This window comes from Cetorhinus maximus, unplaced genomic scaffold (genome assembly GCF_964194155.1).
Source record: "Cetorhinus maximus unplaced genomic scaffold, sCetMax3.hap1.1 HAP1_SCAFFOLD_1064, whole genome shotgun sequence".
Classification (NCBI taxonomy): Eukaryota; Metazoa; Chordata; class Chondrichthyes; order Lamniformes; family Cetorhinidae; genus Cetorhinus; species Cetorhinus maximus.
Window position 1 is genome coordinate 53886 of NW_027597006.1, and position 17674 is coordinate 71559.

The 17674-nt window shown below is 46.7% G+C and overlaps 1 protein-coding gene across 1 annotated transcript in view; it reads left to right on the plus strand.

Moving 5' to 3' along the window:
* Positions 1–2215: 2215 nt before the first annotated feature.
* Positions 2216–17674, plus strand: part of LOC144675634 (integrin beta-2-like) — a gene marked incomplete at its 3' end in the record, with an annotated part of 58103 nt that continues 42644 nt past the window's right edge. Inside the window, exon 1 of the mRNA XM_078536277.1 lies at positions 2216–2431. Coding sequence (XP_078392403.1) covers positions 2243–2431 — 189 coding nt within the window. The remainder of the gene's footprint in view (positions 2432–17674) is intronic.

A 17674-nucleotide genomic window follows, 5' to 3' on the forward strand; every position in this document is an offset into this window, starting at 1 on the left:
ATAGACTTAAACAGACACCAGGCAAAGCACATTTAATCTTACAAATTCAAAATAAGGCTCCTTTCAAGTTGGTTCCTTTACACAGTTGTAGGGCTTAGAGGCTGCTTAGATCTTACATGTCTCTGACCTGTAAATAGAAAACTCCTTTCTGTTTGTACCTAACCTTCCCTTTGAATGCAAATTCTCATTGTATCACCAGGCACTTTGAACTCCACCTTTTCTAACTTTCATTGTACCAATTTTATCAGTAATATAAACACATTGCTTGGTATCTCCTAGCTAGGTGCAAGATTTTACTCCCTTCTTTTGAATGGTTTATTCAACAAATGTAAATGTCCTCTTTACCTTCAAGCCTTACATTTATCTAATTAACATTTCAAACTACTTTACATCAAAGCACCCAGACTGGCTGGCTTTAATCCAATTAAGCCATACACAGACACAGACCCTACTACAAGTCCAATTTTAAAATAATTTCCAATAACATTATACACATTAATATCTCTTCATGACACTGTACTGATGATATTGATACTGATGGAGTGTTGAACTGCACTGCTTAAATTAACCAATGCTGAGTCAGTTCCTAATGCTGAAGCTGAGCAGCGCTCTGGTTGTCCACTTCTCCAGTACTATGTCCAATCAGACAGTCAAGCCATGGAGATGGTGCAGGGAACCAAATGTCAGGGAATTGGGCAAAGTCAGGAGAAAATTCGGCCCGTCAATCTGGGAAGTTGGTGACTGAGAGGGGACTTTGTAAGTAAAGTGGTATATAAGATAGTAAATGTTACAGAGGAGGAGAATCTTCAGCAGCACTTGAAGTTAAACATAGACAGACAGTCAAGGGGACACAGGTCCAAACTGGTGAAAGGCAAACTTAAGGTTGACATCAGGGAGTTTTTCACATTGGCTATTGGAATAGAGGATTGTGGAGGTAAAACCTTGTGGCCACTAATGTTGGCCAGTGGGCACTGGAGGTTTTCTTTAAAAAGTATGAATTAGCTAAGATAGTGCAATGGCCCTTCTCATCCCTATTTACATTGTGATCTTGGGAAACCATATTGGAAGTTCTCCACTAGGGAGCAGCTTGATGTTTATGCAAGTTAATCTTGACCATCATCACAACTGGAAACAGCTCCCCGAAGAGAGAATGTTGCCAACTTGGGAATGTTTCTTGGGATTTGGGGGTAACGATTGCCAAGCCGGGATTGGTTAATACAGCTGATGGTGTTGGTAAGTTTTTTTCTCCTCCCAGGTGACACAGAGTTGGAATTTGAATATGCTGAGGTCGATTATCAGCAAGAGGTGTTAGTGTTGTCAGTGGGAATGGTACGGCTTGTGGCTTTGGTGCTGGCATTCGGACTGTCAGTTGGGGCTGTTGGACTGCTGCCCTTGCTACCGGATATGGAGAATCTTGCAAAGGCACCACTAGTGGTACTTCTCCAGTGCTTTGAGGTGAGCGCTGTAGGTTGTCCGTGTCTCCGAAGCACACAGGAACAGGGAAAAGGTGGTCCAACAGCATTGCCCTCTCCCAAGCCAACATGCCCAGCATCCAGCCCTAGTCACTCAAAACCAGCTCCACAGGGCAGGACGTGTCATTCCCAGGCCTGACGCCAGACTTCCAAAGCAACTGCTCGACACGGAACTCCGTCGTGGCAGGATTCTCCCAGAAGGACAGTGGAAACACGTTTGGGATGCCCTCAAGGAACCCCTGAAGAGATCAACCATTCCCGGCGACTCATGGGAGACCCGAGCTCGTGACCGATCAAAATGGAGGTTTCTTCGGAAAACCACCAAACACAACGCGCGCCTTCGTGGGGAAGATGCTGAGGGCAAAGGTGAGGCGTGGGAGGAAGCACACAAATCTCCCATCAACTCATCTCCCCGACCCTTCAGGCACCACCCTCTCCTGCGTGGGGCAGAGCTTAGAGAGGGCGCATTGGGCACATCGCCCCTCTCAGAACCCGTGGGGGCAGCAAGCCATCCCCAATCCCGAGGAACTGCCAATGAGAGAAGGTGCTGATGGGCGTTATGTCTGCCTAGATAGTGCCATGTCATGGATGTAAACAAAACAATTAAGAAATGCTCTGTCAAATGAAGTTCTGCCCAGATAGGTAGCCCCTCGGGCTGTGGAAAGGAATAGCAAGATCCCACTGATTCTGTTCTCCTGATCCAACACACACACCAAAAACCATTGGGCGCCCACACGGGAGAGACCGTCACTTCTCTTTGGCTTCTTGCCATGGACGGGTTCCTCTCCGTTTTCCAACATGTTCATATCTGCAAGTGGAGCTGGTGTTCTCCACACTTCACTTCCTCTCGGCAGGGGGAAGTGGTTGCTTTCAGGCTGAAAGCGGAGTCAAAGAGAGAGAGAGAGAAGGTTGTGTGGAGGCTCAGCGTTTGCGATCACAGGGCGAAGAGTTCCAGTATAGTAAGTAACTCGATCTTCATTGCAGTGAATACAGCCCATCGCGTGTGTGCATGTTATGTGTGTATGTGACCAAATGTTTGCACTGACTCTCAATGTGGGACCAGCTTCACTTGCTGCCAGTCCCCACTCTCTGCTCTTTGGGGTGGGTGCTGTCTAAACTTCTACCCTCTCAACGCCACGAGTGATAATGGCATCGGTTCCTACCTTTCCTGCTGCCTATTCAGTTTCTGTGAACCCCCTTCCACACACCCCAACAGTTTAACCTTCTGCCTTCTGTCAGGTGCAATCCATATGCACTCCCAACTGCGTGTCAGGTCTCCAACATTGAGCACGAAGCAACTTTTATTGGCTCAAAAACATGCCCCATTTCTGATGCACCTTGCTCGGAAATGAAGACTGTATCCGAAAGAGCCTGAGGCGCGTATCATCACTGTTTTTGTTTTATCATCACCCTTGCCTGATCCTAAGGTGTGCAATTTCCCTCACTGGCTTAGTGCAAATGCTAGATCTTATTTGTGATAACTCCAATCGCCAGTGTCTGTGTGGAAACTTTGGTGCAGTTTGGGTGCCAGCTTCGCAGTGGGGCACAGCTCAAGGGACCGGCGAATTGGGCAGAACTGTGCCGCGCCCTCCCATTTGAGCTCTCAGCTATTCTTGGCACCCAAATGACAGCAAACCGTTTCAATGTCTCGCCTCACCTCGCGCCCCTCTGTAAACCTGAGCTCATCCAAAACTCCGCTGCCTGGACCCTAACTTGCCCCAAGGTCCATCCATCCCCGTGCCCGCTGACTATCTCTGTCCAGCAATGCCTCATTTCTAAATTCTCACCTCAAGTGCTCACATCTGCCCGTGGTCTTGCTCTGCCCTATCTCCTAGAGCCCTACAGCCTCCTGAGATCTCTGCACTCCTCCAATTCTCGCCTCTTGCACACCCTCAACTTTAATCACTGACAGTGAGGCTCTAAGCTCTGGGTTCCTCTCCCCATTGCCTCGTCCTCCTCCTTCAAATTCCTCCTTAAAACCTACCATGTCAACCAGGCTTTTGGTCCTTTGTCTTAACATCTTCATGTGTCGCACAGTATGCTCCTGTGAAGAGGCTTGGGACGTTAAAGGCAATATATAAAGAGCCTTTAGTTAAGAGCCATTTATCTTGTAATATTTCTAATGAACGTTATTATGAATTTTAAGAGAAACATTCAATGGACAACCTGGGGTTTAATTTTTAAGCAGTGCACGACTGTGCTCACCAGATACAGAATGTTGCGTGTAGATTCAGTTGAAGTTATCCTGCATGGTTTCCATTTTTAATATTACAAACTTGAAGTTGCTTGAGAACGAACCAAAATCTGTGACCTAACTATTCAAAACTTCTTGGCCGGTATCTCTGGGAGTGAACGTATGAACATGTGAAAAGGAGCAGGAGTAGGCCATTCGGCCCCTTGAGCCTGTTCCACCATTCAATAGGATCGCGGCTGATCTGTTTGTGTTTTGAGTTCCACATTCCCATCTACTTCTGGTAACATAGAGTCATAAAGTTATACAGCACAGAAACTGGCCCTTCGGCCCATCGTGCCCGTTCCGGCCAACAAACACCTGTCTATTCTAACCCCATTTTCCAGCACTTGGCCTGTAGCCCTGTATGCTATGGCGTTTCAAGTGCTCATCTAAATACTTCTTAAATGTTGTGAGGGTTCCTGCCCCTACCACCCCCTCAGGCAGTGTGTTCCAGATTCCAACCACCCTCTGGGTGAAAAGACTTTTCCTCAAATCCCCTCTAAACCTCCTGCCCCTTACCTTAAATCAATGCTCCCTAGTTATTGATACCTCCGCTAAGGGGAAAAGTGTCTTCCTATCTACCCTGTCTATGCCCCTCATAATTTTGTAAACCTCTATCTGGTCCCCACTTAGCCTTCTCTGCTCTAAGGAAAACAGCCCTAGTCTATCCAGTCCCCCTTCATAGCTGAAACGCTCCAGCCCAGGCGACATCCTGGTGAATCTCCTTTGATTCCCTTGCCTAACAAGAATCTATCTACCTCTGCCTTAAAAATATTCAGTGACACCCGCCTCCATCGCCTCCTGAGGCAGAGAGTTCCAAAGTCCCCAGCCCTCTGAGAGAAAAAAATTCTCCTCATCTCTGTCCTAAAAGGGCGACCCCTAATTTTAAAACAGTGCCCCCTAGTTCTGGACTCACCCACAAGAGGAAACACCCTTTCCACATCCACCTTGTCAATACCGTTCAGGATCTTATATACCACAATCGAGTCACCCCTTGCTCTCCTAAACTCCAGTGGAAACAAGCCCCTTCTGTCCAACCTTTCCTCACAAGACAAGTGCTTTGTGGCAAGCTGGTTTCCATCTTTGCGAATATTTGGTTCCAGCTCAGAAATCCAAGGTACCCTGTCAGTGCTGTCTCTTAGTCTTGGTGGTATATGGTGCCTTGAACATAGAAAGACCTCCTAAAGCACCTCACCAAAGCATGAAGAAAATGGTCGCTGAGCTAAAAGGCCGATTAGGAGGGGTGACCTAAAGCTTGGTCAACGAGTTGAGTTTTGCGGAGGGTCTTAAAGCAGGAGGGAGGTGTAGAGGCAAAAGGGATTAGGGAGGGGGAATTCCAGGGAGTAGGAACTAAGTGGCTGAAGGTAAGGTTGCCAAGGCAAGCGCTCAACTAAGAGACCTGAGTCAGAGAAGCAGAGAGTTCTGCAAAGGGAGGGGTTTTGTTGAACTGGAAGTGGTTAGTGAGAAAGAGAAGAATGCTACCATGGTTGTGCTTTTAAACAGGGGTGAGAATTGTTTATTTGAGGTGCTGGGTGTAAGGAGTCAATGTACATCTGTGATAGCGGATACGAATGGTGAGTGCTAATTCTTGTGAAACAGGATATGGGCTGTAGAGTTTTGGATGCATTTAAATTTGTCAATATTGAGAAAAGGGAGACAGTCTAAGAGAGCAATGGAGTATTTGAGTCTGGAGGTGAAGAAAAGCTCCAACGAGGGTTTAGGCTGGTTAAAGCAGAGATAGAGGCAGCTAATGTGATGGAGGGAGTAGACAGTTTTGGGGATAGAGAGCATATAAGGCAGGAACTTCAGCTTGGCTTCAAACACAGCTCCAAGATTCTGAACGTTCTGAATCAGCCTGAAACATTGGCCAGGGACTTGAAGGTTCAGAGTTTGTGCGGGGGTGGGGGGAATGGTGGTTGGGGGTAGAAATCAATGGTTTCAGTCTTTGTCCTCTTTACTACAGAAAGCTTTGGCTCATCCAAGACTGGCTGTCAGTCAAGCAGTTTGACATAGGGGCAATAGAAGAGTTCAGAAGTAGGTTGGAGAGGTCAAGTTGGGTGTCATCATTTGCATGTGGACGAGCAAAAGCGGGAGGAGAGGATCGATCGTTGCAGGTCTCAGGCAATGATACTGTGGTGGCAAGAGATGGAATTGCTTTAACTATTCTGGTTACAGTTGGATACTGGTCAAGAGACTAGGTGATCTGGGCGCTTTTTGAAAAATGTGCTACGAGAATTTTTTATGTCCGTTTCAACTGGCCTCAGTTTAGCGTTTGATCCAAAGTATGGTATTTCCAATAACATAGCACCCCCATCGGCAACTGGGCCAGAGTGTTAACCTTGATTAGATGTTGAAGTCCTGGAATGGACCCAAAATCCACTGATTCAGACAAGAGCACCATCATGGAACTATGCAGGCAACGAAAGCACAAAGATTGATGGAAATTAACATTATTATTCCAAATGTACTGAAATTAACATGAGAAAACATTGAATAATTGATCTTGTTTGATAATTTTCAGGGGTGAGTAGATCTTTACCACATGAAGTAACAGCTTATGGTGACAAACTGCAACAGCAGCTCTTCATCAGCGTGAATTGGTTTTGCAAAGGCTCCAATGATCAGTGGCAAAAGGAGTGTAAGGCATCAGGACAGGTTATCACTGTCATGTTGGAGGATACTTGAGCTGTTAAGAGGGTGTGAGGTGATGCATTAAAAATTAGCTGTGGGACAGAATCTCTATAAAATGCCAGCATCGCTGATGTTAAACTATGTGAGAAGCTTTAGGAATTCCGATGGAATACTTTGCCAGCCAGGAAATGGGTTCACTTAGGAATAGAATACCTGTGAGTTTTATGATTTGACAATGTCATATCTTAAACTATTTTTTTTAAAAGTTTACTTTTTCAACAGTTAAGACAAATGTCTCAAGGAGATTGTGTTCAGCAATAGGCTTATCAGTGTGGCTGATCAATGGAATCACTCTGGGGTGAATTTGCACTTATGACAGCATTTTTGACTCTCAAGATGTGTGAATGTGTTTCACAGCTTATTAATTACTTCTGAATTGTACGCGCATTGTAGCCAATTTGCAAACAGCGAGATAGCACAAATGATAAGTTAATTGGCTCAATATTGGCTCTTCAAGTTGTGCGAGGGTGTGAGATTTCACATCACTGAAACAGGCCACTGGGCGCTCAGGTTGACCCCATTATATTGAAAAGAGAGCACCACTAAGAGAACAGCAAAGGTACAGTGTCTCAAATCCTGCTATCTGAAAACTGGAGAGGTCCAAAAACCGGACATTGCCACAAGCTGCCATGCATGAATTTTAACACTGATTAAATGAGTAAAATAACTTACTGGCTTGTTTGACTAGGTGCCGCATTGGTGCAATGGCGGTCCGGACTAGTTATCCGCTACGCGCGCTGGTCTTTTCCCATGCCCCCGAGCGGCCCTACCTGTCAATGTGTAAATAACTGCACTGCACGGCAGACACCTTGTTAAAGACAATTGCTAGTTAAACGGGTGATGGGCATTGATTGTCCCACCTAAATAGAATAAGAAGATACAGACGGAATACTTTTTTGTGGAAGCTACTTGGAAGTCAGCAGCACTGAGGAGTTGCCTTGAAAATAAACAACCCAGAGACCAGCCTGGATTCATTCTTCCACCACACCCTCTTGTTGTGAGTAACATGACCGACCCTTGAGCTGAACCACCCGAGCCGACCCGGTCTAAACCGGACCGCCCGAGACAAAGGACCGGCGAGGTCCGGAATCTGGCACGGACTCGGCCCTGTGGTTGCTGCTTTTGAGACACCATGCCTCTACTGTCTCGGAGAGGCAATGAATTGCAACCTAGGCTATGACTCCCATCTTTGAGCTGGGCTTAAACTCACAACTCACTGACACCAGTACCCCAAGCTGAGAAACACTGACATCTGAGTTCTGTGCCTGCTTGGCAGACAGCTACATTTTTTTCCCCATTTGGAAAATTTGATTTAACAGCTAACGTCATTCGCAACTGAAAATTATGAGCGAGCAAACTGATTTAGGAATTTGGTATAAAAATGACAGGTTTTGAGTTCCTGAATATCATCTCCGTCAGAACTACATCCCCTTTCGCTGCTGATTGAAAATAATGCAAGGCAATGTTGATTTCAGCAACATTGTTTGTCGGCATAAAAGCAAAATACAGCGGATGCTGGAAATGTGAAACCAAAACAGAAAAAGCTAGAAAAACTCAGCAGGGGTAGCAGCACCTGTGGAGAGAGAAGCTGAGTTAACGTTTCTTCAGAGCCCTGAAGGAGGGTCATATGGACTCGAAACGTTAACTCTGCTTCTCTCTCCACAGATGCTGACCAGACCTGCTGAGTTTTTCCAGCATTTTCTGTTATTGTTTGTTGCAACATGTGGCACCATACCAAATAGGGAGGGCAATGTTAGAGAGAGGCAGGGACCAACCAAGCATAGATCGAGAGTTAAGGGAACAGAGTTGGAGGTTGGCAGAGAGCAAGTAAGAGAGAAAGACTTGTGTTTCAAAAGCTTCTTTCATGACTTCCCAAAGTGTTTTCCTTTCCCAATTGGAGTACTTTTGAAGTGCAGGTTCTGTTGCTTAGGAAATGTGGCAGCCAATTGATACACAGCAAGGCCCCACAAGCAGCAATGTGATAATGAGCAAATAATCTATTTTAGTTATGGAGCAGAATTTTGCCGTCGACGAGCAGGGGGCAGGGGCCGCTCGCCGACGCATAAAATGACGCGGGATGAGGTCAGGCGGAACCCCCGACATCATCCCACCCCATTTAAATTTTCAGGAAGGCAGGGGTGCAGCAAAATCAGCTGCGGGCCCACCGACCTGTCACTGGCCAATTGAGGCCATTGACAGGATCATTGAAACAATTAAAGGACCTGCCCGTCCAACCTTAAGGTTGGCGGGTCGGCCAGGAGCCCCGGCGGCAAATAGAGAAAACATGAAACCTCATCCAGCGGCGGGATGAGGTTTCGTGCAGGATTTAAAAAATTTTAACGAAGTTATTATGTAAATTATGAACATGTCCCATCTCATGTGACATTGTCACTTGACAGGGACATGTTAGGGAATTTTTTTTTTCTATTTTTAATATTTTTCAACGTGGAAGTGATCTCACTGAGGTAGCACTTAGCCTCAGGGAGATGAGTGCGCTGTTTCGTGCGCATGCGCGAAAGAGCACACTCTCGCTTTTAGGGAACCCCCCCTCCTGCCCGTACAGGAAGCACATAGCGCTTCCCACCGGACGTCACGCTGGGTGGGCCTTAGTTGCCCGCCCGCGCAAAATGGCGGCGCGGCCCGCTTCCCCGGCGGGGATCGGCTCCCCACCAGCCAGAGATTGGGTCGGGCCCACCCGCCCGACAGGCAGAAAATCCTGCCCGTGGTGACCAGGACAAGGGGAAGAACACCTCAATTCTTCTTCAACATGGTGTCAGGAGACCTTTTAAGTGGGGGGAGGTGGAGGTGCAGTGGTATTGTCATGGCACTAGTAATCCAGAGGCCCAGGGTAATGCTCTGGGGACCTGGGTTTGAATCCTACCATGGCAGCTGGTGGAATTTGAATTCAATAAAAATAAAGCCTGGACTTCAAAGTCTAATGATGACTGAAACCATTGCCGATTGTCATAAAAACCCATCTGGTTCACTAATGTCCTTCAGGGAAGGAAATCTGCCGTCCTTACCCGGTCTGGCCTACAGGTGACTCCAGACCCACAGCAATGTGGTTGACTCTTAAAAGCCCTCTGAAATGGCCTAGCAGGCCGCTCAGTTCTCATGGGCAATTAGGGATGGGCAATAAATGCCGGCCTAGCCGGTGATGCCCGCATCCTGTGAACGAATTTAAAAGAAAACCTGAAAGGGCCAATGTATCCTCAGCTTAACGGCTCATCTGAAAGATGGCATCTCTGACAGTGCAGCACTCCCTCAATGCTGCACTGGGCTGCCAGCCTGGATTTTTGTGCCCAAAATGGAATGGGACTTGAACCCACAGTCTTTTAGCTCAGGTGCCACTGCTCAACCAGGGCTGACACCGCGACACGAAGACTGAGGAGTAGCAGAACTGGGAAGAAATAGGCGAAATATTGGCCTGTGTGACATAGTTAGGGGGAAAGCTTTAAATGCATGAAACAATACATGGTTTTGTTGTGACAAAGGTTACAGAAAGAAGTCTACGCTGCGAGCAGCCAGTCATCCAGTTTTAGATCACAGGAGTCTGTTTCTTCACTGGGCCATCTGGAAACATCTGGGAACATCTGGGATGGAAAATCATAGCCATGGAAAGAAACACGAGCCACTCGGATTACTTCCACTGCGGCAGAGGTGGTCATGACGGGAGTTAATAGACACTTTTGAAAGTATGAAGGTCTCAAAAGGGTAAATAGGGCAAGACTATTTCCTCTGGTTGGGAAATCAGTGACCAGTGATTATCTGTTTAAACTTTTCACAAAGAGAATGAGGATAGAGCGAGGAGAAATTCCTTTGTACAGAGTTGATGGAACATTGAATACTTTACCGCAGGAAGTGGTTGAGGGAAAAGACTGTTCCGTCCTTTAAGGGGATGATGGATTCATACCTGAAGCAGAGGAGGATACAGGGCCACAGGAATAGAGCAGGGCACTGGGATTGGTTTTAGGTTGCTCGAGCAAAGTGTCAGCAGAGACATGGTCAGTCATGATCTTACTGAATGGCGGTGCAGGCTCGAGGGGCCGAGTGGCCTACTCCTGCTCCTAATTCATGTGTTCGTATGGTAGATCGAATGGCATCCTTTGGCACCGTTAAGGGCTCATGATTCTAAATCATACACTAAAGGGGAACTTTAACTTTCCCTGATTCATGGGAAAGGAGCGGAGGAGCAATTAAAGTGACGCAGTTGCATTTCCTTCTGATTTTTCCATTATAACACCAATGTTTTTGGCAGCAGATGAGTCTGGACTGAAGCATGAGCCTCATGAATAAACGCAAATGTGGGTTCCCTGATGTGGGAGTCCTGAGGGAATTTTAACCTGCTTCTGAGGACACACCTCCGGGTGAAGCTGTTGGGAAGCCAGCAGAAAGGCTCAGTCCTCAGTCCTTTGGTTTTTCTAAAAGGAAGGCTTTGGATTCTGCCAAGCTGGGCTCCCTCAACCCCACCAGCCAAGGGAACCTCACAACACCGCCACTCCATGCCACCTCCTCCATATTTTTATTTCCGAAGATTTGAACACATAATCCGGGCTCACGCATCAGTGCAGTGCTCAGAGAGTACTGGATTGTCGGGTGTGCTTTGTTTAAATAAAATATTGCCCCATTCTGCTCCCTCAAGTGGATCTAGAAGATCACTGAAGACCAAAAGAACAGGAGTAAGTCATTCACATTTAGATAAAGTAGATAAAGAAAAGTCCTAGGCCCAACTGTCTTCAGCTGCTTTATCAATGACCTTCCTTCCGTCATAAGGTCAGAAGTGGGGATGTTCGCTGATGATGTTCAGCACCATTCGCCACTCCCTAGTCACAGAAGCAGTCCATGTCCAAATGCAGCAAGGCCTAGACAATATCCAGGCTTGGGCTGATAAGTGGCAATTAACATTCGCGTCACGCAAGTGTCGGGCAATGACCATCTCCAACAAGAGAGAATCCATCCATCATCCTTTGATCTTTGGTGGCATTACCATCACTGAATTCCCCACTATCAAATTCCTGGGGGTTATCATTGGCCAGAAACTGAACTGGACTAGCCATAGAAATACTGTGGTTACAAGAGCAGATCAGAGGCTGGGAATCCTGCGACGAGTAACTCACCTCCTGGCTCCTCAAAGCCTGTCCACGATCTGCAAAGCACAAGTCAGGAGTGTGATGGAATACTCCCCAATTGCCTGGATGGGTGCAGCTCCCACAAAACTGAAGAAACTTGACACCGTCCAGGACAAAGCAGCCCGCTTGATTGGCACCCCATCCACAAACATTCACTCCCTCCACCACCGATGCACAGTAGCAGCAGTGTGTACCATCTACAAGATGCACTGCAGGAATTCACCAAGGCTCCTTAGATAGCACCTTCCACACCCATGACCGCTACCATCCAGAAGGACAAGGGCAGCAGATAGATGGGAACACCACCACCTGGAAGTTCCCCTCCAAGTCATTCGCCATCCTGACTTGGAAATATATCGCCGTTCCTTCACTGTCGCTGGGTCAAAATCCTGGAACTCCCTTCCTAACAGCATTGTGGGTGTACCTACACCACAGGGACTGCAGCAGTCTCAAAGGCAATTAGGGATGGGAAATAAATGCTGTCCCAGTCAGCAAAGCCCACGTGAATGAATTTTAAAAAAGCTGTTCCCATTAGCTGATGGTACAAGGGTCAAGGGGCACAGATTTAAGGTTTTGGGCAAGAGGTGCAGGCTGGATGCGAGGAAGAACTTTTTTTACACAACATGTGGTAATAGCCTGGTAATGTGGGCGATGCCTATGAGGTTGGTGGAAGTGGACAGGATCACTCATTCCAGCAGGAAATTGGATGGGCGCTTGAGGGAAACGGACTTACAGGGGTGAACAGGGTGATTGGGACTGTGTGGATTTCTCTGCAGAGAGCTGGCATCGACTCGATGGGCTGAATGGCCTCCCTCTGGGCCACAATGACCCAATGATCTGATGGCTCATGTTGTGCTGTGGTTTCTACATGCACCAACAGTTCTCCGGTAGCTCTTGCAAGTAGTCACTCTTCATGTGTGAACCTTGGCAGTAGGTGTTTAACCATCATAGCTGAACCTCATCCTGCACTCACTTGATATTCACACATGTAAGATCTCCACCAGGCATTTTTGGGTCAACTTCACCTTCTTAGCCTACGGGTGCTTAATCCAATTGTAGCCCCATACTGCTGTTCCAGCTGAGATGGAAATACCCTAAGTTGCTCTGGTCCATATGCCTCAGTGCCACAGCAGGATGATGCATTTAGCATAGAACTATGAAAGTAACTTCGATTGTTTTGAACACTTAGCTATTGCAACATTTAAAATGGTTACAATGTGTTTAGTTGTGTTTTGTCTCACTTTACTTCGTAACAACCATGTGATTTTTCCGGTAACTGAGTAGTACAAGAGTACTTTACAAGGGTGCAACTTTGAACATTGGAATGACTCCACGAAATATTGATAATGGTCCCTGCTAATGAGTGCTGAGACTTGATGCACTGTCGCATTTGTTTGTCCAGGATATTTGCAGGTTAAATATTACTCCTATAACATGCCACTCTGAATGGAGCCCAATCATTCCATGGGGCTCTTTTCCAACTCTAATTCAGACGAATCTGTTTTCGTTCCCAAGTGCTTCCTGATAAAAACTGAAAGAAAGCTCATTGACTTAGAAAACTTCCTGTGCGTGGAGACGCATAAGACAGGCAAAGCACACACTTATGTCTGTTTTCTGTAGCTTATTTTTCCTAGAATAGGTCACTCCCCTGCCATCAGAGATGTGCCACTCTGCATCGAGCATAGCAGACCAGGAGACTCTTACTGCCTGTCATGGGGAGGATTTGCAGGTTGCTAGGCAACCTGTTTGGCCACGTTATGAACGCACTTTCCATGACCATCAAGCCCTGGAGTTGGATTTGAACCCAGAGCATCTGGCTCAGTGGCACTACCCACTACGCCACAAGACCTTCTCCCATCATTGTCTGGATTAATTAGAAATAATCTGAGGCATAGTTTCATCTGTAATTCTAATTGACAGAAGGAGGGAGCATCATCTTTCACGCACTGTAACCGGTGTTTGTCATGCAATGACATTCCTTCCCCCGTTTAGGAAAATGCATTATCAGCATTGGTTGGATATGTTAGCACAGTGGTGCCAGGCAGTGGCGGACGCCAGGCATATTCCTGAAGGGAAATACAAGGTGGAGATTTGGGTCAACTAGCAACCTTCTGATCCACTGTATCAGGTCATGGGGTGCAATACAGGGTGAGCCTCTGGCCCGACTGTGCCAGCAGGTAGAGTTGCAAAGATTTTGTTCAATTCTTTCGTCGGGTGCGGGCATCGCTGGCAAAGCCGAGCATTTATTGCCCATCCCTAATTGCCCTTGAACTGAGCGGCTGGCTGGGCCGTTGCAGAGGGCAGCCAAGAGTCAACCACAATGCTGTGGGTCTGGAGTCACACGTAAGCCATGCCCAGCAAGGGCGGCCGATTTCCCTCCCTAAAGGACATCAGTGAACCAGTTGGGCTTTTACAACAATCGATGCTGGTTGTCACGGTCACCACCACTGAAAATTTTGTTGATTTAATTTAAATTTCGCCAGCGGCTCTGGTGGGATTTGAACCCATGCTCCCAGAGGGTTGAGCCTGGATGAGGAGCACAGCGATATGACCACGAAACCACCAGCACCTCGCAAGGGGTAGGTTAGGTTCAGGTTCCCTGTCATCCTGTCAGAGAGATCGGGCCTGTGACTGGGAGATAGAGAATAGGAACATAACTTACTGTGAGGGTGGGCCAAGAAAAGAGTGAAGTCTCTCTCTTTCTGTTTTAGGATGAAATTCCTCTCCCTAGCGGAGAATATGTTAATAACAGGGGAAGGATAGGTATGGGGCAGGTGATTGTTTGAATTCCGATGTTTTCTTTCATGTCGATGATACCAGTAACTTTAATAATTAAATCCTTCATATAACGAGACCACTGAACCATACAAAAGGAAATCAACTTTGTTTGAAAGGATTGGCTTTTGCTGCAGGGTTTCCATTTTTTGAAATTGTTGGGCAGCCCACACAGAAAGCGTACAGTTTACGCCAAAACAGGAAGGGCAGAGCTTCAGGTTCCCACATTCTCATGTATCACCTTATTATAGACTTTATTTATTTTCTGATGCCTTTCGTTCTTTGTAACTGTCCTCTGCACTTCTCTTTTCCAATTGACTGTTTTCAGTATCCAATTTCCTGGCCTCTCTGAGTCAAACCCTCAGTTCCTGCATATACCGACCCCCCCCACCCCCACCCAGGCCTCAAACACTTGCAACAATTAGGACTCCAACCAGCTCTGAGATAAGGCTGCCAAATCCAGGTCTTCCTCTTGTCACCTCTCAACTAAGATAGTTCCCAAGTGCAAGCTTCTTTGATACTGATGTGGTGAGGGTTTCCATCTAACCTCCCACTGCAACCCCATGCCCAACAATTTAAAGGAATGTCTGATTCACTGGTGGACTGCTTTCAATGGCTGGAGGGCTGAGAACCAGGGGACACAGTCTCAGGACAAGGGGAGAAGGACATTTAGGACTGAGGTGAGGAGGAACTTCTTCGCTCAGAGGGTGGTGAATCTTTGGAATTCTCTGCCCCAGTTGGCTGTGGAGACTCAGTCACTGAGTATGTTCAAGAGAGAAATAGATAGATTTCTGGAAATTGAAGACATCAAAGGCATGGGGTTAATGTGGGAAAATAGTGTTAAGAATGGATATCAGCCATGATCTAGTTGAATGGCAGAGTAGGCTTGAGGGGCGGAATGGCCTACTCCTGCTCCTGCTTTCTATGTTCCTATGTAAAGACTGGGCACATCATTCTGACCTGCCCTTGTCCCAAGTGAAATTATACTTGGAGCCCCCGAGGGGATTTCAGATCATCGAACGACTCTTTGAACTGCTCCGTCCTTAGTGTTGACAAGTTTGCAGTAAAAGAATCGCCAGTGCACAGAAACAATGAGAGGCATGGGCTGCATTTCCACAAATTCTGTGCCACTGGTAGGTTTGATCCATACTTCATCTTAATCAATGAAATGAACAGCAAAATCAAACCTAAAAATTGAGTTGCGTCTGGCAAATGCTTGCGTTAGTTTCCATTGTGCTCCAGGCTGCTTATGTGACCAGCGTGCGTCACCTGAGCCACACAAGATGTCTGCCATCGTTCATTGGACAGCAGGAAAGGGTTTTTCATCCTGTGGATCCCTGCGCCATACGTGTGAACAGACTGTTAACACCTAACTAATTGGCAATGAGTATAAATGCACATGTTCACAAATTGTTGCTAATTATTACCGTTCTGGTCTGCTTCTCACCTTTGGTCAGGTAGGCCATGGCAGTTTAGTTGATCAGAATGTTCCATGGGGACCAGCTCTTCATACTTCACCACAAAATGCTCACAAACTTAGCAGTGACCTCGAAATGACCGCTGAACTAAGAGCTTAGACAAAGCTTTCAGAAAGAACACTGACAAGACCTCCATCAAAGTGGTGGTTGCTTTAGGCTTTCACACGTTAACTCTTGATAATTTGTATGTGGGCCTCTCTTCCCCTGTGCCGGTGCGTAACTCTGTACATAACTGTACAGGCTGCAGATCCAATAGGACAGGGGACATTTGTGAACTTACTTTATCTCCTGCAGTTGTTTGAAGCTGAACTAACCGTCTGACTCTGGCCATTCTGTTCTCTTTGCTGAATCCTGCTGGATTGCCAAGCGCTGGTGTGCAGGGTCAGGCCTAAGCTTGCAGCAGGTCGGGTATTTAGAGCAGCAGTGAGAGCAAATGGGAAGCTATTGCCACACTTCCAGCAGTCAGAATGAAGTTGAGTAAGTGGTAAAATGCGTATTGTGTAATTGTACGTCCAATAAGATAACATCGATTGCTGCAAAAACCCATCCGGTTCACTAATGTCCCTTTAGGGAAGGAAATCTGCCATCCTTACCCGGTCTGGCCTACATGTGACTCCAGACCCACATCAATGTGGCTGACTCTTAACTGCCCTCTGAAATGGCCCAAGCAAGCCACTCAGCTCAGGGGCAGTTAGGGGCGGGCAACAAATGCTGGCCTTGCCAGCGACGCCCGCGCCCCATGAAAGAATGAAAAAAGATAAGGCTGACTTTTTCCAATCGACTGGGTTTTATTTTCAGGCAAGGAAGTGATGGGGATAATGGTGACAATTAGTCTTTTATTTACTGTTATTGATAAATTAACAACTGGTAATACGTGGCACAATGTTAAATGTTTCCTTGCAGTTTCTTTCTTGTACTGAAGCCAATGATTTACAGGAGATTATAATTTCACAAGTACTTAGCATGCTTCTGGCAGCCTGACCCAAGTGACAGTTTTAAGTCACACGCAGTGAGTGTGAGTACTGGAGTATATTTTACTTTGGAATTGAATTCTGCCCCTGCTTTATATCTATACATGTACCATGGAGCAGATCTCATTGAATTACTACCAGGTCAGAAAGAGCAGCTTGCCTTTATAGCGCATCCTCCTTGACCTCAGGATGTGCCAAAATGCATCACAGCTAATGAGGCCAATTAGCGATAGGCAACAAATGCTTGGTCTTGCCAGTGGCACTCACATCCGACGGATGAATAAAAGAAAATGTACTTTTGAAGTGTTGTCAATGTAGGAAACCCTGAAACCTATTTGCACAAAGGATGATCCCACAAATTGCAGTGAATTAAATGACCAGATGATGTGCTTTTTTGTTTTAGTGATCTTGGTTTTAAGGGATAAATGATTGGGCAGGAAACCAGGGCGAACTCCTAGGAACACAGGAGCATGAATAGGCCATTTGGCCCTTCGAGCCTTCTCTCCACCATTCAATAAGATCATGGTTGATCTGGTTGTGGTCTCAGCTCCTCTGCTCTTCTTCAGATAGTGCCAGGGCAGACAGAGCTTTGGTTTAACGTCGAATCTGAAAGACAGCGCCTCCAACCGTGCAGCGCACCCTCGGTACTACACTGAAGCTTCAGCTTAGGTCATACGCTCAAGTCTCTGAAGTGGGACTCAAACCTATGGCTTACCTGCCTCAGAGGCAAGGGTGCTGGCTTTAAGCCAAAGTGCTCAGAGATTAGCACATTTGGTTCCCCTGCGGCCTAACTCAAGTACATGCAACCAAATTGTAATATTCCGATCAGTGCCCTAACCTAGATCCCCACCGACCAGGAATCAAACCTGGGACAATCCCTAACACACCCTGTGATGCATCCACAGACGAAACTTTCGGTGAACCT